Source organism: Motacilla alba, chromosome 1A (assembly GCF_015832195.1).
Source record: "Motacilla alba alba isolate MOTALB_02 chromosome 1A, Motacilla_alba_V1.0_pri, whole genome shotgun sequence".
Lineage (NCBI taxonomy): Eukaryota > Metazoa > Chordata > Aves > Passeriformes > Motacillidae > Motacilla > Motacilla alba.
This window is the reverse complement of record NC_052031.1, coordinates 38,430,955-38,452,169: the sequence shown is the minus strand read 5'-3', so window position 1 is coordinate 38,452,169 and position 21,215 is coordinate 38,430,955. Positions and strand designations below refer to the sequence as shown.

At 44.5% G+C, this 21,215-nt stretch overlaps 2 protein-coding genes across 2 annotated transcripts in view; both read left to right on the top strand.

The window, feature by feature from the left end:
• PPP1R12A (protein phosphatase 1 regulatory subunit 12A) overlaps positions 1-4,286 on the top strand; it is a 113,784-nt gene extending 109,498 nt beyond the window's left edge. The window contains exon 25 of the mRNA XM_038155388.1: positions 1,811-4,286. Coding sequence (XP_038011316.1) covers positions 1,811-1,897 — 87 coding nt within the window. The 3' untranslated portion in view covers positions 1,898-4,286. The remainder of the gene's footprint in view (positions 1-1,810) is intronic.
• A 12,862-nt stretch (positions 4,287-17,148) lies between these two features.
• The window catches only part of PAWR (pro-apoptotic WT1 regulator), a 72,739-nt gene continuing 68,672 nt past the window's right edge, over positions 17,149-21,215 (top strand). The window contains exons 1-2 of the mRNA XM_038154212.1: positions 17,149-17,270; positions 17,989-18,628. Coding sequence (XP_038010140.1) covers positions 18,158-18,628 — 471 coding nt within the window. The 5' untranslated portion in view covers positions 17,149-17,270; positions 17,989-18,157. The remainder of the gene's footprint in view (positions 17,271-17,988; positions 18,629-21,215) is intronic.

Sequence of the window (21,215 nt, the reverse complement as noted above, 5' to 3'; positions counted from 1 at the left end):
AGGTACTTATTTAACCAGTACAAAACCAGACTCCCTTGATTCCCTGTGCATGGCTACATGAGGGTTGTTGTGGTTTTACCCAGTACCTCTGGTATGAAATCTGTAGCAGAATAGAAAGGAGGAAGAAAATCTTTTGGTTGGTTTGCCTGAACAAATGGCCATTCCATTGTTTGCAGACACGTGCATGTTATCTGGATATGACCCCTATCTTGGACAACAGTAATTATTTTTTATAGTTTAGACTTTAACAATAATGCTTGACAATTGCAAAAAAATCACTCATGTTGCCCAGTTTCAAACATATTTACATAGTTTTTGAAAGTAATCAGCATTTTACAGTTCTTTTTGTTCAGAGCACAGCTCTCACTTGGCTAGAATGGAATCTTCCCTTTGACTCTAAAGAGCTCAACTTAGGTGGCTTTCCCTAGGCTCAGCCATAAAACAGAGTTGGAATCAAGGATAGCTGAATGATTTTTGACTACTCTAATTGTAGAGACCACCTTTTTTCTTCTTATGATCTCCTGTCAACTTCCTTTCACATACTTTGGTATTTGCAGGGAAATAAACTAGAGATCTACAACCTCAGTAATTTTCAGTTCACCCTCGTGATTCACTGTGAAAGAGTCTGCAGTTCAGTGAAGTGAGTGTGGACAGGAGATGTAGAAATGAAACCTCTAGTGCACAGTTAATTGACCCTGCATTTTCAAACGTCCTAGTTCTTTCTATTCCATTATGATGTTCTGAATATAATGGGATTGAAAGTATAATTTTGCTTAAATAAAATGAAAATAAACTAGTGCCAAAAAAATAATGAAGAATAGGATAACAGGTGTCACCTAGGTCGGTAGCTGAACTTCCTGCAGACACTTGCACTTGAGGTTACGGAGTAACCACTGTGCAGGAGTAGGCTGTTACTCCTGTGTGAAACCCCTGCTAGAATCCATAGGTGTAATTTGGCTGTGAGTGTGAAAGGTCGTTTGTTATCAGTGTGTGAATGTAGATACGGGGAACTACTGAGATAATTTCTGATTTCTCTGGAAGCTGAATTCTCCCAGTACCAACTTCTGTGCCCTGACTTGTCCTCCTTTCCTATCTGATCCAGTCCAACTCTCACCTCATTTGGCTTCTGCCTTGCAGCTTTTGTGCTTGTGTGTCACCTATCTCCTTTGGCAGCCGTAACTTGCCGTTCCCTAACCTGTCTGCCTGAGTGTGTAGCCTGGTGTTGCTGTGATCTCTTTCAGTGATCTGATCTTGTGTGAGCTGTGCTATTCAGGGACGTGATCTCAAATTACAGGATGTGTGCTTCAACATGACTTTGGAAGTGGTTGGAGGATTAATGCTATGAGCTAACAAGCTGAATCACACTGTATCTGATCAGGATGAAATCATCCAAGGGCACAGTGGTAGAGATGCTTAGCCACAGCATGTTTTTTTGAAACTCTGCAAGTGCAGTATAGACAAACCTCTTTAAATTGTTGGTAGTTAATTTCCCTCTGCCCCCCTTCCTCCCCCCTGGAATTTGAAGTATTTCATTACTTTCCTCATGCTACTATAAATGCTTTTGTCAGAGGCTGGTCATCTGCACCACTGAGTTTTAGTGCATCTAGTCCAAGCAAATGAAAACTTCTAATCTCTAACCCTTAAATGTATCATGCTAAAAGGGGAGATTTTTCTGAACTGCTGATATGAAGTGTGAGAACTGCCAAGATACTTAAGCTGAATAAAGATTTTTATTCACAGTCCTTGTCTAGTCTTGCTGTTTTTACTTGGGGTGTAACAGCAAATAACCACCATGTTTCATTTTTCATAGATGCTACCAGACCTGAAGGCAGACAACCAGAGGCTAAAAGATGAAAATGGGGCCTTGATCAGAGTTATAAGCAAACTTTCCAAATAAAAGGTTTACTACAGCAGCAACTAATGGTATTGCACATCACTAATAACTCCAGTGGACCATGGTATGGCAGTCACTGGAAGTGTGGGAAGATCCTTCGGAGACTGTCATTTTCAGATATCCTGCCAAACACCCTCTTACCTGTGTGTTTTTTTGTATCAAGATCATTGTTTCTGTTAAAATGCAGCTGCTGAGAAGATAAAATGACTGAGAAATCTTGTTTACAGCCACAGCGTAATAAGGAAAGTATTCAAGGCCAGATACGCCTCAGATATTTAACCAGTAAGCCTTAGTTGTACATAAACACTTTACATCAACAAAAGCTTTCAGCTCTCACAGACGACAGTTACTCAATAATGTTTTTGTTGTGCCACAATTCCCATTTTTTTCCTATACTCAAGTTTTTCTTTAAGATTTAAGTTTGGATTTTTTTTTCCCTTCTAATTTTTCGTGTACCAGATTTTCTTGTACAGTGTTTTCACAGCTTTACCATTTGCAGAGACCACACACCCTTTTAAATTACATAATTTGTGTAGCTAACTAGAGTTGTATTGTCCAACCACCTGGAACAGCGATGTTTGGTGGAACATTTGCTTTCACTGTTTGTGCAATATGCATTTACTTCCTATACAAAATGCTTTAAAAGTCAGTTGAAACTAGAAATATTTTAAGAGTCCTGTTTTCTGCCTTTATTGGTCACTTTAAAAAAAAAAAAGCAAAAAAAAGAAGTTTGTAGTGAAAGACGTTAGATCCTGTAATCGTCACATTCATTTGAGCAGGTACTGAGTGATGCTGTATATATAAATGTGTACTGGTTTGATTTTTCAGACCACCACGTGGCATGCTTGAATATATTTCCCTATTGCAAATGTCTGTTAATGCAAATTAGGCTATCCAGAATAGTGTGTTTAACAAAGTTCGTTAATTTTTATGGTATAAAGAATTTAGGCATTGTACATTGTATGGAGCCCTATCTTTACAAAAGGTCTAAACTATATAAAAACTTTATTATCTTTTTGTCCCTTTTTTTTTCATTTGATAGTGTTCACCATAATAAAAAAATGCATAAATATAACTGCTTCACTACATTTCACATACCTGTATTTATCTGAGTGCTGTCCAAAACTGTTGTGCTAGCCAAAGTAATGTACTAAATCATTTGAAAAGCATAACCCATTACACTCACAATAATGTTTATATGCACTGTTGTTGCCATGTGAGAAGGCATCCAGTTTGATAACACCGTGTCAGACCATTTTATACATTTCAGTGGCCTTTAAAAACAAAAAAGTACTTAAGTGAAGATCGTTTTTGTTAGGAACAGCTTTTATATTTTCACTAAACCATTCAAAATATGACATCCTATTGGCACATAGTTTATTGCCTAAAACCACTGAACAGATCAGCCATTAAAACAAATTGTACATTGTAAAGCTTGTAGTAGCTATTGTATTATTGATTATATTGTATACTATATTAAATGTGAATTTGTACCCCTTCATTTAAAAAGGTTGTGTCCTACTGCCTACTTGGGGGGGGAGGGAGGGTTAGCTTTACAGGGGTGGGATATGTTTTGGTAAGGAAGACACGATGTCCTCTCTCTGTTGATTGGTTTTTTGAAGATGTAAGGTTATGCTCTTACTACCAAGCTCAGGATTTTTGATTTTAAAGGTACATGGATAGTTTGAGATATCTTATTGTAATTGATCTGTATGAGAGGTGGGTCTGAACCATAGGGACTTCCATTGTCTTCTGCTAACATAAAGAATTGAATGGCTGCAACATATTGAGTTCTGTTACAAGACAGTTAGGCATATTCTGGATTATATTTGGTAAAGTTTGGGTGCCTGTGAATGATTAAATACGTGTTTCTAATATTTTAGTGTTTTATATTTAGGTTATTTATTCTTTATATCTAAAAAATGAATGGCTACTGTGCTATATTGATTTTATTGGTAGTACTGAGCAGACCTTGTATCTGCATGAAACTAGTTGCAAAACCCACTATTTTGGAAAAAAAATGTATTTTGACATATACAAATAAAATGAATACAAAATATTTTAAATGTGTGAAAGTTTTACTGATAAGACATTGAAATTTGTTATGAATTTAAACCGTGTTATAAGTTTGCTATTTAAATTCTTTGGTGGGCATTTTTCATTCATTGCGTTACTTGGATGCAAGGTTCAAGTACCTTTCAAAGATTGTAATCAGATTGTGATTATTTGCACATCATTGTACATGCACATCTGTAAATGCAACAGTAAAAATGCCATATTTATGCAATCTGTAACAACTTGGACAAATGTTTATATATTTTACATAAACCTGTCTGTGTGCAGAATCTGAGAACCATTTTTTACGTGATATTAACCTAATCTCACAAAGCAATTGCTAAACTTGTGTCATTGTCTTATTGTTCCTGATTGTGTTGAAGATCCATTACATCCCCAGAAAATCCAGCTACAACAGAGAGAAAAATGGGTTATGGAAGACTCCTTTATTATTTAGGAGATTCTTTGCATGTAAGAAGTGTATTATTGCTGGCTGGTGACTCCGACAAACTTCCTTAAAGGACTAATGCCTTAAATGGTAATTCAAACCAGCAACTTAGCTTTTCAGGGGACTTGTCACAGTATGGAAAGGGATCTCTGTGTCCAGAATTAACATGAAACACAGAGGCATGGAAGTAGCTGGTGTGGAGAGTGAAGAGGCAGAGGGCCTGCCCAGAACCAGCTCCAGCCATGGAGGGAGCCATAACCTGGGGAGCAGGAGAGTGCAGGAAGCATGGCTGCATAAGGACTGCCTGACCTTTATGGCTCCAAACAATAGCAATTACCTAGAAGAAAAAACTCAGGAGCTGGAATTTCATTTCTTGTCCACCTTGTCTCCCTTATAAACAGTTTCCTCTGAGCCCTCCTAATTCCTACTTCATACTGCTTTACTGCTGTTTCCCTGCCAGATCCCCAAAAGCACAGTTACGATTCATAGTGTGCAGGTCAATGCATTTGTTTACTCAGTAGCAAGTACAAAATGTGACTCTCAGGATTCACTCATGTAGAAATACTGTCCTAGCTAAACTTGGGTTGTGCTCACGTGAACATTAAACTGGTATTACTTACCTGTCCAGTATTCCTGGTCACTGTTAATCTGCTGCCATAAGAGCAATTGGATTGCCATACAAGGCTCCTCTCATTTCTATTTTAGAAAGAGTAGTAACTTACATATGTTTTAGACAAGGAAAAAGGCATGCTTTTGGGTTTCTGAAGATACCTGCCTTAGGAGATGTATGCTGAGGGAGAAATTCTAATTATTTCACTTCTATCAGACACAAATGGACTTCATCTGAGAAGGCTCCTACCGCTGCTGGCTGGCATAACCAGGAGGTTTATAGTCAAGAGTGATGGCATAATGCCAAAATATATTGGTAGTCAGGAAATCTACATCAAAAAAGACCAGGGGGTGAGGAAAAGGTATGCCATGATGTCAGACTAGGAAAGGCAAGACCATGTCAGAAAATGAATGGTTTGCATGGTGGCATCAGAACAAAACTGGCCCCAAGTTAAGACTTCAAGGCCAGGCCCTGTCTCATCCAAACTCCTGAGCAGAGAAATGTCCAGTGCAGCCAACAGTATGAGTTATGGCTCGCTGCTGGCTCATAACACTGTTCAAAGGAGGTATTTATTTATTTCTAAATTGAGCATGAAATCATCGTTACATTAACTTGTACTTGATCTGGTGATCCTGGAAGCGTGTTGACCTCCTGGCACTTCACTATTCTGCTATGATCATCTTGAGGTATTACTCATCTCAGTAGCACATCAGCTCCTCAAGAAAGGAACATGGACCCTTTTGTCTCTGCCCTGTTGCTTGTGGTCTTGTGACAGAAGTATAAATGGAGGTGACCAGATTGCCACGCTGAAATGTGGTGCAGCTATGGGTCCTGGGAAGCTCCAGGCTGGGCCTCCCTAGAAAGAAGAGTGAGCAAGGGCCCTTGGCAGCTGAGGCTTCAAGCCTGTGCAGTATGCAAAGGGTAAGCAACCTCATTTTTAGTTACAGTTAAAGTCACTCTTCACCTTTTAGTAGTAGCTTCAGTTTCTCTTAACTTGACATGGTGCAGTGTGGCCAGTAGTTAATGGTGGCACTTTAATTGTGGCACGGAGGGATTAACAATGTTTTATAGATGAAATTTAATTGGTAGTTACAATCCAGAGGACTTACAACAAAGCATGACACAAATTCACTGTACAATACACATTTAAAAAACCCAACAAAACAAACTCCACAGCCATTACAGAGTTTTTGGGGGAGGGTACTTTGCAAAGAGACTGAAGAAACATGTGCCACACCTCCGTGAAATTATAATTTTTCCCACATAGGGATAGCCAGTCTGTCTGCTGGGGAACAGAAGAAATGCCCTTAAGTTTTTCAGAAGCAGCTCTTGCTATTCATGGTTATGTACACACTGTTACATTTAGCTGTGGTGATTCAGCTTCCTCAAGTTCTTAAATCAAAGCCACATGAGTGAAAAAATGCTGGCAACCGGAGTTACTTGCTTTACATTTGTTTTGATTGCAGGAGCAGCAGTGGAGCTGGTTAGAGAGTAGTAGCAAATAATATTTTGCTCGGCCTCAATATAGATGTAAAATAAGACTAGAACTTACGTGACAGGTGTCTGCAGGTTCCTGCACCAAAGACAGAACTAAAAAGCAAAACAAAACCTCCCAAACTCACAATTAATTGCTCACTTTAAAGGGAGACCTGCTGCCATACTGATGAGGTAATCGGCTATTCCTGCTTGAGTCAGCACCTCCCCATTTTGTATCACTGATTAGATAGGAAAAGAATGTAGCCTTCAGAGAAAGGAGGAACTGTTCAGTTCTTTCATCTGAAAACATCACCTGTTGGATGTCTAATGTTTCTCATCTGGCCCAGGGACAATTACAGCAGGGACAAAAGCCCCACATTCCAACTCTAATTATTTCGCCCTTCTTGCTTGGGTTCTACAAGTCTGTTTTGCAAACCTATTCAAGCTTAGCAGGAATAGTTAGCAAAGACAGTGCGATTCATCTTCTGGTGTGGTCTTTTCCCTTTGCTTTATTTGCTGGAGAAGAAGAAGAAAAAAATGCAATCAAGTATGGTGGGTGGTGGGAAAGAAGCTATTTATTTATTTGGTACCATCGTCCTGTGCTCCCCCCATTGCTCTACAGAGTCTTTGGAGCAGAGACTCACTGGGCTGAATTGCTCTTTGAGCAAATCAATGCCTGCACTGATTCGGGTGGGACCCCAGCAGGGCTGGCTCCTGCACCTCCCCCTGCCTTCATCTCTCCCCAGACAGAAAATAGTCCTTGAACTCGTTTGTGGCTGCTTATATACATGTCTTAATGATCTCTCTAATTCCACAAAAGATGGACCTACTCTGAGTGAATTGTTACATTGCAGCCAAAATGAAGTTACTGCTCTCTGTATGTGGTTACTTGGGCCTACACCCCAAGTCTGACAAAGAAAAGAGCATGCGTTTTTACATCAGCTGGTACAAAATACACATCTACACAAAATTACACAATATATACATCTTGCCACACAGTCTACTCACTGCCCAGAAAGAAGATTTAATGAAAAAGTTTGTTTAAAAATCCACATTTACATCAACTGCAGATAGTGTGGGTGATTCTTCAGCTGTTAGCAGCTCACCTCTATTTTCAGCTGTATGAAAAGCACCAAATTACACTAAATTCTTTCCTCCCGCTTAACCCATGGCTGTTGGCGATGCATTATGTTAAGCAATTGCCCAGTAATGCAGCCACAGCCACTCTTTGTGCTTTATGAAAATGATAGCTTTCACATACCTTTTCACTATGACACTTCTTTAGCCCCGTGCATTACAAAGGCACAACTCGGAAGTAAAAGGGGAAGGAGTGGAAGCGATACTCCTGAAGCGCTAACACTACGTTACCAGTTTCTGCCTAGAAATAATGACCCCGAGCTCAGTTTCCAGCCCGCGGAGGAGCTCCGAGCGCGGCAGGGCCGCTAGCGGGCGGCGTAGCCGGGAGGTGGCACCAGAATGCTTCGCTTCTCCCGGGCTGCTCCGCGGCTGCTCCGCGGCTTCCTCGGGGGCGCCCCTGGGCTCCTGCCGGGCTCCCGCGGCTTCCCCGCGGGACAGCGGCCCCGTGCCGGCCAGCTCTGGCCCCGCGGCGAGGCACGGCCAGAGCCGGAGCCCGCTCCCCGTTGGTCTGGGAGCGCAGCAGGCTTCTGCACCTGTCCCTCCCGCTTTGCCCCCGACACCCGTGCGTAGGAATGGCTCAAACGACAGTGCCTGGAGGAAACTCTGCCTCTGATGTAAACTGAGCCAGGTCTAGTGTGACCGATGAAGCGTGGCAGAGAACAGCAATCTCAAATTCATTGACACCAGGAACCCACTAGGTTAGTCTGAAGGCGGCAAGGACTACTTTTAAATATCTTATACTGAAAGCCCGCAAAGGAGCTTGACACCCTGGGAATGGCAGAGTGCGCTTGGCGCTGCTGGTGAGCTGAAATACATCCATCAGGAGGTAGAAACTGTAACCCAAGGAGGGCTGGCCAGCGGGTCTGGCGGGAGGGATCCGTGTGAGTGCGGGCAGGCACCCCCTGCACAGTGAACACTCCCGTACTGAGTGCAGAGACAGGCTGGGAATAGGCACCGAGCACCACAGGACAGCTCTGCTACAGAGAAGAGGGACAGCAAAAAAAGTAATCCTCTATATCAAAAGTTGTCAAATCAGCGGTTCATAGCAGCATTGCACTTGGCTGAAATGCCGAAACACTGGTTAACTCCTTCTTGCTCAGCTCCCTTTCAGTATCATCTGTGTGCTGCTTTGCCGTGTGATCAGAGAGCTCTGTACGCTGTGACGCCCTTGCAGTTGTCCCTTCAGTCCCTTCTCTGGTGCAGTACACCGTGGGTACTCGCATCTTTCTGGCCTCCTCAGCCTTTTCTCCTCAGTTCTGTATGGATGGGGTTCTGCCCTATTTCCAAGCCACCATATAAAATTATTTTCTGTGCAGGAGCGGGCTTTGAAGTCTAATTACATTCCCTGTTATCCCTGGAGATAGCCATAAAAGACCCCTGAAGTCATTCCCCCGGGACCTTGAGCACTGTCTACATTTCCCTTTGTATGGGGAGTGGCACTCAGGATTGCTACAATGCAGGCGCTGAGTGCAAGAACTCCTTCATATTTTACCAACAAGTCACTACAAGCTTACCGACATGCCACAGCTGCTGGAAAGAGAAGCCTCTCCTCCATCTCCTCACTTCAGCTGTCAGTTTTCTTAGTTGCTCCTGAGTGCCACCCCGACCATCGAAATTCCCCTTTGGGCATTCAGATCCCACACTCTCATTCAGTCTTTCTTGTACCTGCTGCCTATTTGCGGTCCCTCAGACCACCTCCCATCCTTCTGCTTCCTTCTTACACTTTCTAGTCATCTGCCACTTCTTTCTCCTGTTTCACTCCCCTGCAGACCTCATCACTGGTTACATCTTCCAGAGCTCATTGTTCCCCAGTTCTGTCTTCAGCTGAATTTTCTGCTGTCCACAAGTGCAGCATTCCTCTCTCCACAAGTGCAGCAGCCTCAACACTGTGTGCTCTCCCTCAGCCTCTGTTCCTCACCTCCCACTCCCCTTTGCTCACGCTGCCTTATCCTGAGCTTCTTAGATCCCTAATGGTTTCAAAGACCCCATTAATCTTTTCCTGACCACTGGATCTTTTTTTTTTTTTCACTGATAATCTAATCTTTGCCCAGCAGGAATGTCTCTACCCAGCCAATGAGTTCCCATCTACCCTTGGTTATCTGTAATGCAAGGGGGTGGTTTTACCATAAACTAAGCCCACTCCTAAAAGTCACCTGTTCCCACTCAATCCTGTTATTCCCTCCTCAGGAATCAGCACTATTTTTCATAGGCTCCATACTTCAAAACAGTTTCCTGATTGAAAGGTTTTACACTTCTTTCTTATTTTCAACCCATCAAGGTGTTTGCAGGCATAGTTCAGTATTTCCTAGTTTTCCTTCATCTCGTTTTGAGTGTCTTACAATAAAGCAACCCATAAGGGGATGCCTGTTGGGTCCTAATGCTAGGCAATAAATAAATAAATTGAGCACTGGCTGTGGGTTTGCTAAGTATGCAGCTTGTCTTTTCTCAAGTAACTTTTGAACATAAAACTTCTTTTTAATATGTATTTAAAGCTTGTCATCTTGAAACAGCAAATCCTGTATTACAAGCAAATCACAACATTTGTTTTTAGGCATGTCCACATTTGTTTATATAAAATCATTACAATGGCACATAGATTTTGTTCCAATTTTCACAGTCTCAAACTTTTATCCTAAATGTTTATAGCATGGCCATGTATCATTGAAATAAATTTTGTAATATAAAATATCAACAAAATGTTAACAATAGGATGCATATTTTATTTATGTTCTTTAAACTATTCGCTTCTTTTGTAGTCTGGTTTCATACACAGTCACTCTAAACTCTTCTGAGTGCTTCCCCCTCCTCTGCTTACACTCACTGACACGTCACTGCCATTGATTGATTGTTGTTTGTGTTTGCTTTGGATACTTCCAGATGATTGCTACTAATAAGTAGTACTGAATTCCTGAAATATCTGCCTGATTCCTTATCCAAGGCGACTTCATTATGGTGTTATATGAAGCACAGTAGGCCCTAGAAATATTGTGCTGTAGGAGAAAAATAATCTCCAAATGAAGGGCTAGCTCAAACAAAGCATTGTAAAAAGCCATCACACTAAATTCTGCATGCATCATCTACTGCATTTCAGCAAAGGCCAAGCTTCTTAGTCAGCTCTCTGAGGAGATCCCTCAGCCTTAACTATGATTCTTTTGGGGCATAGTTTTGTGCTCACTGCACTTTGCTACTGTGTGCAACTCATCACCTGAACAAGGTTAGATCAAAAGGATGAGGTATAATCAAGTTTAATCAAGAAGTAGACAGTGACAATCAAGAGGCCTAATTAATTTTTACTGACTTTGTATTGGTTTGTCAAAAAATCAAAATAGTTCTTATGAGTTAGAGTGCTGTTAATTAAAAAACAAAAAAACCCAAAACCGCAATACAACAGCCCTGAAGGATTATGAATTGTAACCAGTACCAACAAGACACAGACTGACAGTGAGCCAGGAACCGCTGGATTTGGTTTCTAATTATTCATTTGCCTGCTTACATTTGGAGATACAGAAAGACAGGAACAGAATTCTCTTTGGTACAGACCAAAAATCTGTTTAACAATGTTGTAAACTTATGAGCTAGCTGCATTGAGGTCACAGGAGTACCTTGAGTTGGAAGGGACCCATAGGATCATTGCATCCGACTCCATTTCTGCAGAACTACCTAAAACTAAAGCAGGCATGTGGTGAGAGGGTGCTGTCTTTAAAAAGAATGAGTAGGCTCCATAGGTGCTGGAAACATCATAAAAAGGAACAAAGGTGGTGTTACTCAGATAAAGTTATCTTATAAGGTAGTTTACACCTGTAATATTTCTGTCACGTGGAGAGGTACAGTCAGCTCTTCATCACCAAGGTGATAGACAATATCTTACATGGCACAGCAGTGGGGTAACCTGGCAGCCTCTCCACTAATGAAGATGGTGGCAGGCCAGCTGCCCATTTAGGGTATTCCCAAGAACTCAGGACTCTAGAGGACAACGTGGCACAAAGACAGGCCCTAGAAAACACCCAAGGCTGGCTCACATCCTTTAAGACTAGAGAGCTCTCTCTTGTGAAGGAATACAAAGAGAGCAAAGCATCTCTGTTTGTTCTCAAAAGGGCAAGTCTGGAGCTGGACTAATAAACCAGCAAATGGCTAAATCCAATGCCTCTGTGTTATGCTCCCTGGTATTCTTATGGCAAGGAAGCACAGGCATTCTAAAGGAGCATTTTAGTTCAACAGACTCTGTGCTGCTCAACTATCTCCAGGTGGTATTGTGTGTTATAAAATTTGTCCCTACACAAGTCACTTTATGTCTACCTACACTGAATTCCATCTGCTACTTTATCACTGCCATTCACTTGTCAATTTGTTGTTTTTCACTTTCTCAATTTGTTGTGTTTCTTTCCAATTCTTTGATTTTGATGGATCTGTCATAGTGAAGAGCTCTGCTGCAAGATGCTCCCTAGGCTCCTTCACAGTAGGGAAAAGCTTTTTAAAAAAGTGCTCCTTTTAAAAAAGTGCTCATATTCTGGCCCTGCTGATCTGCCATCAGGGGAATTGCTTCGATGCCTTTTGCAAACTGGTCCCCAAGCATTCTTACAGGCTGCCTTACAGCATCCACCTTTCCCCCTCTTCTTTCCCAAGCACTGAGGCTCCTCAGCATCAGCTTTTTCTCTACCTCCTCATAGCTCGCTGTTTAACATTTTGACTCTGTGTCTGTTTTTCTCTATTCCTCAACAAGTTGCTCTAGGGCATACTGACCTGGTCCACTGTTCAAATCTGGCCCTCCAAGTCCCTGTTTGGATGAAAAAAAGAGGTACCACAGTTGCTTAATAAACTCTGTCAAAACTATGCTGGCTGAACCTCACCACAAATAGCAAGGAGGTAAGACAAGCCCAGTCATTGTTCTATACCCTCCTGGTGCAGGACATGGGCAGCAGCAACAGACCTTCTGACAGAGTCCGACTGGGAACTGTGGCAGAAAACATTCTCATCACACTTTTGAAGTCTGCACAGATACCGAATCCATTCCCATCCCCACTGTCATTCTTATCCAACAACTGCCAGCTGGAGACAGATGGCAATCTCTGCATTCATTTTTCATACTGTAAGATAAAATACTTTATAAAAAATCAAGCAAGTTTGTTTTTTGCCTTTTGACACTGCATTCTTCTATCAGACAGATGAATAAACTTTGCTGCAAGAAACAATACTAGTTTGTCTGTCAAACCAAAGTAGTTCAAAGAAACTTTTTTGGTCAAATGATAGCAGAGTTCAACATTAGTAAAACACATACAGAAACAAGACTAGAGGATGCACTCTAGGACTGATCTTGAATGCTAATGCCTCCTGATAAATCCAGCTATTTCACAAAGCTCTGTTTTATTTAAACACAAAATTTCAAATTGGACCATAGCACTTAAAAAAAAGGGTTTAAGCATCCAACTCAGGATAAAACTGGCATTTCATTAAAAGCAGGATTGTCAGATTTGTACAAGTTTGCAGACACAAACCGTAAGAAAGCAATCAATTTAAACCACTGGCTACAGCAGCTAGAACATAATGAGTTGTTAGAACCTTAGAGAGGAAAACCTAGCCAGAAGGTTAACACTATGGCCCCAATCTGTAGTGAGGGGGAAAAAGAGAATGATTTAATCAATTTCTGCAAGAAAAGTTGAGGAAATGGAAAATCCCTGATGATAGACTAAGCCTCTCAGAACAGTGCACATCGCTCAGAAGTAGCAGAAAGTTGTATTAAATTGAAAGGGATAGCAGCTCACCTGCCTTAAGACAAAAACACCCAAGATGATTAACAATAAAAGGTTGAAAAAGCGTATATGCTTGAGGACTATTTTACTTTCAGGTGGGATTTGACATTAGAAATGTCATGGAACATAGGCAGGGAATATACAGGAAGATTAGACAAAAGTTACAGCCAGAGATATAATGTGAAAGGTTTAAAGAGGTTTTTGAAATGTTATGGATAAAAAGATGTTGCTACACAGAAATTTTAAGCAACAGCATTTCTGGACAGATACTGCAGAAATAAGATGGGTTGGATGGGTTAGTTAGGGTACAGTGATGTGGGTGAGGGTTATCCAGCAGGTAAAATTTAAAGCAACAGAGAGGGAAAGTTTAGTGGAACAGCATCAGAGCAAGCTAAATAAACCTAGCTTAATAAAGCGTGAGCGATAAAGCAGGTAGAGCAAGTATGTGACTGTAAAAGTTTGGTCTGGGAGAAGAAAGATGAAGAATGCTGAGTGAATGAACTTCAAAGGGGATCCAATATGGGAAGCAGTAGACAGGTGCACTAAGTGGAAGAGTGTCATGGAAATTCAGGTAAGAGGAGAGGCAAAGTAAAGTCCGGAGCAGAAGGAAGAGTGTGCTTGAGAATCAGACAGGTGGACACAGTAAACTCAACAGAGACTTTGGGAAGAGATGCTGAAGAGGGTGAGATGGAGGGAATGTTTCACTGCAGAACATGAGTGTATATAAAAAATGTTTGCCAAGCTCAGACCATGATGGTAACAAGTACACTGAGACAGACACTGGGCAGGAATTTGGATGTTGTTCTTAATTTCCTCAGCCATTAATACATTATTATGTGCTCTATTTTATTTTCCAGCCCTTGAAAATTGCCACTTCAGAAAAGATTATGGCTCAGATAAACCTGAATTCAGAATGTTAATAAGGTTGGACAATTTGTTTAATCTCTAGAAGAACTTATGAAAATCTCAAACAGCTTGCAACCCTCTACAAAGGAGGCAGCTTTGAAGTGCCCAACCCCAAAAGGCACTTCATTTCCTTGTGATTTTAAGAATGAATCATGGGTTTTACTCTAAATTAAAAATGAAGTATTTTTTTCCATGGTAAAGGAGACCAAGATCATCCTAGCCAATCCTGGTGGTAATTTTACCTCTAGGGAAGAATCTCATTCCAGAGTATATAAAACCCAATATCTTAAGGCTTAAGGACCCTTATCATCATGCCAGTTTAAAACATAGCTAATAAAATGAATTGTATTTCTAGGACTTAAGAATATTCTGAAGATTTTTTTTCCTTTGTAAGAAAATAGAAAAGTGTTGGTCTAAAAATGTTTGCAAGCTATTAAGCTGTTCTCTCTTGTGGCAGAGGAAAACATGCAGCGTGATACTTAAACTATTTGGGACTTTATCCCTGAAAGCTCTCCAGCACAGACAACCTTATTGAGATGCAAACATCTGACAGTCAGCATTTTTGTATTGGGCACTTAAGCCCAACCTCACTCACCACAACATAACTTCTGTTAATTTATAACAGACTATAAAGCAAACAAAGCCTTTTTGGCACAAAAAAACCACCAACAACAAAAAAAACCACCAAAAAAACTCCACCCCCACTCCCCCCACCAAAAACATTGCAATGTTTTTTACAGTAGAGAGGGAAAAAAAATCCAACAGCCCTGGTAGATGCAGCTAAAGCCTGGACATGTCAGCTCCTACACATAACAAAGGTGGGCACATGGGACGTGAAGCAGGGCAGGCACATCTAAGCCTTGCTAGCTGCTACAGATTGCCACAGAGAGAGGGGCTCAAGGGGCAGCTGCCATCACCTGGGGTAGCAGGGAACCGAGGGTGTCCTCAGAACTAAAATACATTGTTTTATTTCTCAATATACACAACATGCTGTAAGTAGCAACTTTCTAATATGATGTTTTTGGTAATATTTGGCCAGCTGTGCTGCTCATGGTGAGGAATAATTTCATGAGGGTGAAATACTGTTATTGTCACAGTTACACGATTCTCTCAAGAAAACCTCTTCATTGTATAAATGGAAAAAAAATTACATGATAGGAGAGACAAGAACTCATACCAGAAATCCTTTTTCTAGATTATGTTTTCTAGAAATACAATTGAGTACTTGTCTGATTTAAAAACTCTACAGATAAGAGTGCAGGTAAGAATTTTTTCTTTGGGAGAGTGCTTAGTCAAAACTTCTGTTTGGACCAACTTTACTTATTTCGTACTGCCGAGTAGTAAAGAGTAGCACTAGTGCAGAACTATGTTTTTACCATCTACTTTTCTGCCTATTTACAGCTTTCCAACCCAACCCTGAACAACTAGCTGGCTTTGTTTGGGGACTTTCCCTTGGCCTGAAAGATAAGAGGTTTCGTCTGCAGTAATGAAACTGCACCTTAACTTTTACATACACCAACATTTAAATGCCCCTTCAAAACCAACCACCACACCAGAAACATCCCTAAATCCAAACCAGAGCAGAAATCAGATATGAGTTCAGTGAAAAGTCCAAGTAAATGAATGATCACCAGAAGGGCAGAGAAGGTTGGCAGGGTGAGACTGTGCCCGCTGCTGTGAAAGAGAATGAGGTAGAGGCTTATTTAAGGCACAAGTGGCTACATGGACTAATCCTGTTATTTACATTGTGCAGAGAGCCTAGCTGCAGATACTTGGAGCTCCATTTTGCTAGATATTTTTTTATCCCTAACACCTATATATATTTCTTTTTCTGTAAAAAGAAACCAAAAATCTTTGCAAAGTTTATATTCTGAAGTACTACTGAATTTTATTAACTAGGTGGACAAATTCAGGACTGCATCTGAGAAGAGGAGAAAAGGTGATCATGTGCTCTCAGCTAGGTAAGCCCAGGCTATATGCATTTCCTCCGACTGATGTAAGCTTGTATCTTGTCCTGAGCCAGCTGGAAAGGTAGCACCGATACACCCCCTTCCCTCAGCATACCACTTATGAAGCACGATTAAGAAAACCTCAAGTCTGTTGAAAGCTGTGATTTTCAGAAGTACCACGATCGATTTCCAGGGCGCTGCTAAGACATAATGAGTTCGGGCAAACAAAAAAAGTTGAGTTTTCCGTGCAGGTTTACCCATCTTATCACCTACACAAGCTGTTCAACAGATAGCACATGGTCCCATCCACGGTCCTTGCACGTTCGTTTTTCCTAACATTTAACCTAGTCAGGTTTCCCCACTGAGGGCTGTTATTATTTATAAAACGGGACATCTGTCAAGTCTCTGCCGCATGGCTGGCGGAAACCCCTCGAATCCTGGCTTCTTGTAACGTCAGGAAAACACAGGATCTTTCCCAACCTTCCGCCCGCGGGACTGAACTTCCAGCAGGCTAGCGGCAGCCTGCCCAGCACCGGCGCGGTTCAGAGGAAGTCATTCTGCCGCGGGAGCCACTGACCTCGGGCTCTTTCCCACCGTGCCCCGACCCCGCCGCACGGCGCAGCGGCGGCACCGCGCGTTGAGGCCGAGCGGGCGCTCCCGTCCCAGCGCGGCGTGTCCGCGATGACAGCGAAGCCGCGGGCTGACGGCGCCGGGCTCCGCACGCGGCTCCCGGCTGGCCGGCGGTGACAGCGGGGCCGGGGAGCCGCTCCGCCCCGGGGGCCGAGCCCGGCACCTGCCCCGCGGGAGGCGGCCGCACGTCGGGGCCCTTCAGCCGAGGCTTTGCGGCAGGTGCGGGGCGGGTTTGGCGGAGCCCCCGCGGAGGGTGTGACGCCAGACCGCCTTCTCCGGCCCCCCCTCCCCGCCGGGGCTCCGGCAGCCCCCGCCCGCCGTCCGTTAAAGCCGCCGGGGGAGCGGAGTGCGGCCGAGGCCGGCGTCGCCCGGCCCGGGCATCCCCTCTCCGTTCCAGCCGCTCGTCGGGAGCGCCGAGGTCCGTGTCCGCTCCCGCGCCGACGCTGCCCGGGGCAGGTGCCAGGGCACCGCTGCGGGCCGGCAGCCGGGGCGGTCGGGTCGCGGCGCGCACCGGGCCGGGCGGGGCCTCCCCGCCCTCACCCCATTGTCGGGGCCATCTCGGCAGTTTCCGCCCTGGCTTCGGCTGTGTCCGCGCCGCGATGGGGAAAGGGGAGGGAGCTGGGGAAGGCTCGGGGCCGCACCGCTCCTTCCGGGACGGCGGGAGGCGGTGCCGCTCACCTGGTGCCGCCGGCGCCGTGCAGCGCCCGAGCCGCGGCCCCGCCGGGCGGGAGGTGAGCGCCGGCCGCGCTCGCCCCGCCCTGCTGCGCGCGGGAACGCGGCTGCCCGGGCAGGCAAGTGGGCGGCGGGGGGACGGCACCGGCTTCGGGGGATGGTACCCGATGGCCCGGGGCGAGGGACGGCGCTGCGCGGCCGTCGTGGCCGCAGCGGGCGGGCGGAGGAGGCGGGTACTGCCGGGCGGCCCCGCGCCGAGGGGTGAGGGGAGCCCCGGGGAGCGAGGGGCGCCGCGCCGGGGCCGGGCGCCGCGGTCCGAGCCGTGGGAGCCGAGCGTGAGAGGGCGGGCGGTGATGGAGACCCGTCCCCTGGGGCCAGGGTCTTCCCGGGGAGTTCGCGGGGCGGCGGGACGGGGATGGGCAGTGCGGCGGGACGGCTCACGTCCCCCCTTTGTTTCTCTCCAGGGTGTTTGTGCTTCTCCGAGCCTCTCTCCCCGCCCCCGACTCTCCCGCCCCCGTCTCTCCCGCCCGACCCGCCGGGACCTCTCCTCTCCGGGCGGCAGCAGAACCGCCTCGGGGCGGGCGGCGGCAGCGGTGCTGGTAGGGCGCTCTCGCCGTCCAGCCCGCCGGGAACATGGCGACTGGCGGCTACCGCAGCGCCGGGGGTAGCACCACGGACTTTCTGGAGGAATGGAAAGCCAAGCGGGAGAAGATGCGGGCGAAGCAGGCACCGCCGGCCCCGGGCGCACCGGGCGGGGGGGAGCCCCGTCCAGCGGGGGGCGGCCCCTCCGCCGAGCTGAACAACAACAACAACCTGCCCCCCGACCGCGCGGCGCCCCCCGCCGGCGGGGCGCTGAACTGCGTCAGCCTCGCCAGCGCCGCCCTGGGCCGCGGCGCCCCCGCCAAGGAGCCGCCGCCGCCTCTCGCCGGGAGCCGCGGGGCCGAGCCCGCCGCCGCACCGGGCTCCCCCGAGGGCGAGGAGAAGCTGGCCGCCAAGGGAAAGAGCTCGGGCCCCAGCGCCAGGAAGGGGAAGGGGCAGATCGAGAAGAGAAAGCTGAGGGAGAAGCGGAGGTCGACAGGTGTGGTGAACATCCCGGCCGCCGAGGTGAGCGGGGACGGGGGGCGCGGCCGCAGCGGAGCCGCCGCTGGGGGCGCCGGGCGCAGCCCCGGGGCTGCTGGCGGGCGCTCTCCGCCCGTGCCCGGGCTCCCCGCGCGGGCCGGGGCCGGAGCGAGCTCCCTCCGCTGCGGGCGGAGCGCGGGGGTCGGGGCAGGGGGCAGGGCGGCGTCCCGAGCGACGGACAGATGAGGTGGCATTTATCCGAAATAAGTTAGACCTGTCGTAACTTGTGGCTTTTTTTTTCTTTTTTTCTTTTTTTTTTTTTAGTAGCTTCTTGTCGACAGAGTAAGTTCAGACCTTTTGGAGGATCAAACTGAGACGCGTGCCCGCTAAAGTATGGTCTAAATAATAGTAGTGAGAGAAAATTGATTTATCAGGTTGGAATAGATGTTCAGGTGTAAATATTATTCAGTTTGGAACCCAGAAGAATTTCCTGCACTGGAAAAAATGTAGTGGTTTGAAGAGCATTTTTTTGAGGCAGAGGAAGATACTTTTATCAGCCAACACCACTGTCCTCTGCGGTTTGCTACTAGTATAAAAATCTGGCATTGATTTGTAATACTCCTAGAGGAATTCAGAAGAATGATAACTAAGCTTTTAGCTTGTTTTGCAGTTAATAAGAAAGGCCACAGGAAACTTTGAACAGAGTTGGATTTCTGTCTACAGTTTTGAACTAGTAATGGTGATCACCATATTTTTGTAGGAAAAAAAAATTGTAGTTCTTCTGGTTAATATTATGTATTATTAAAGTAGATCTAGAAAATTCAAGGTCTTTGTCTCTGAAGCAGCAGGAGAGGATGAAATCGTGTTCTTCACACCTGAAGTTACTAACCCTTGCTTGTGACATCCTAGGCACTTTCACAGCGCACCCTTTCATGTGAGGTGGTCTTGGAAGGTTAAGTGAGTTTCAGGAACAGTAGAAATCTTTATAACTGTGGTTTTTGGGAACAATTACTTGCATACTCTTTACTTTGAGGTAAAGAGTTTTGGCACAGGTCTTCAGTATCATTGTTTTGTAAAGTGATGAATACAAGTGAGTTATTTTAGTTTTTTTCCAGGGTGTGCAAGCCTCATAGACTGTACCTTGTTTGTTTTCTATGGATCCCCCCATAAATACCTGCCCCTTGTTCCTTTTATAGGAACCTTAAAATGCTGCATCTTTACTTCTCTAAGTGAGCTAGTCCTAGCCCAGTCAGTAATGGTTTTTCACATTGTAGCAGGTGCTGTATGATGTGATATTTCAGGGGTCTCTGTTGTGTACGCTGTCCCTAGTTGTACTCTCTTTGGTTGGTTGATTTTGAGCAGTGGGTTTCTTTTTGCTCTTTGAGACTAACGTCCCAGTTCTTTGAACTACTGTTCCTTTGGCAGTTTTCGGATGGTGTGGTTTGGGGTTTGGTGAGTTTGGTTGTGGTTTCTGTTTGTTTGTTTTGTTAAAGTATTACTCAAAATGCGTCTTGCTTTCCAGGAAAACACATTCTTTGCTCAGCAGCCGTTAGAATCCTGTGTTCGAATTTGCTGCATTTTTAAGGTTATCTTTATTTATTAAGGGCAACATGTTTAGGCATTGAGAAACGAGTTCTCACCTGCTCCCTAAACTTTGCTGAGTGTCACCACATGTTGGTGCTTCTTGGAAACTTCTTGTACCTTTATACTAATTGCTTCTATAAGTAGCAATTAAGCATTTCATCACATTTTTGGGGTCAGATTTAATAACTGTTGGTAACTGTTGTACAAGATGTTTTTGGGGAAGCTTGCTACTAATAAGTGTTGCATTTTTTACCAGTATATACTTATGCAGAGCTATCTCTTTTCAGTATTTGGCCTTTTTAAGATGTTTTTATTCATTGCCGCATGCATTCCTAAGAATTGTTTAGCTAGGGAACACTAGATCATTCCTGGTAGTGAACAGCTTCAAAAACAGTCTCCAGTGTCAAATGTGAGTACCTACTTACCAGTTAATGCTTTGCAGACTATTTACTTGTCTTTCATACAGCTCTGTAGTCATGAGAAAATGTTTTAAAGTATTGATTCAAGCTGGTCAGCTGAAGTTCTCAGACAAAAGAAGGCTGTGATGTAGATGATGGCTTGTTGGAGTAATCTACAACACTCCAGTTTCTTGTGGTCTTTCTCACTTGATGCTAGGCATAGTTTACTGTGCAGTCAATACATAGTGAATTAGTAATAGTGCACCCTGAATTTTACCACTTGTAGCTTTTCATGGAGTATGTTTTAACATTACTTCTCAGATGTTATTTTAGAGCTTTGCTGGGCGTTTCATTGTCTTATTTTTCAGGAAAATAATTTTATAAGAATGAAGTAGACATTTTATGCTAAATATCTCCCCTTTATGATCATCATGCTGCTGTGGTGGAGACCAGTAAGATCCTCTAAAATGAAAACTGGTACCTGTTGAAAAAATGCACTCCTGGAAGATAAAAAGTGCCTAAAAGCTTTTCTGCCCAAAACTGAATACAGAAATAGGTTTTGTGCCAAAGAAGTAGGATTTAACTTCATTTGCAATGCAGCTGGAGAATTTATTGATAGGAAAGGTGGCAGAATAAGAACAGTTTGTGTT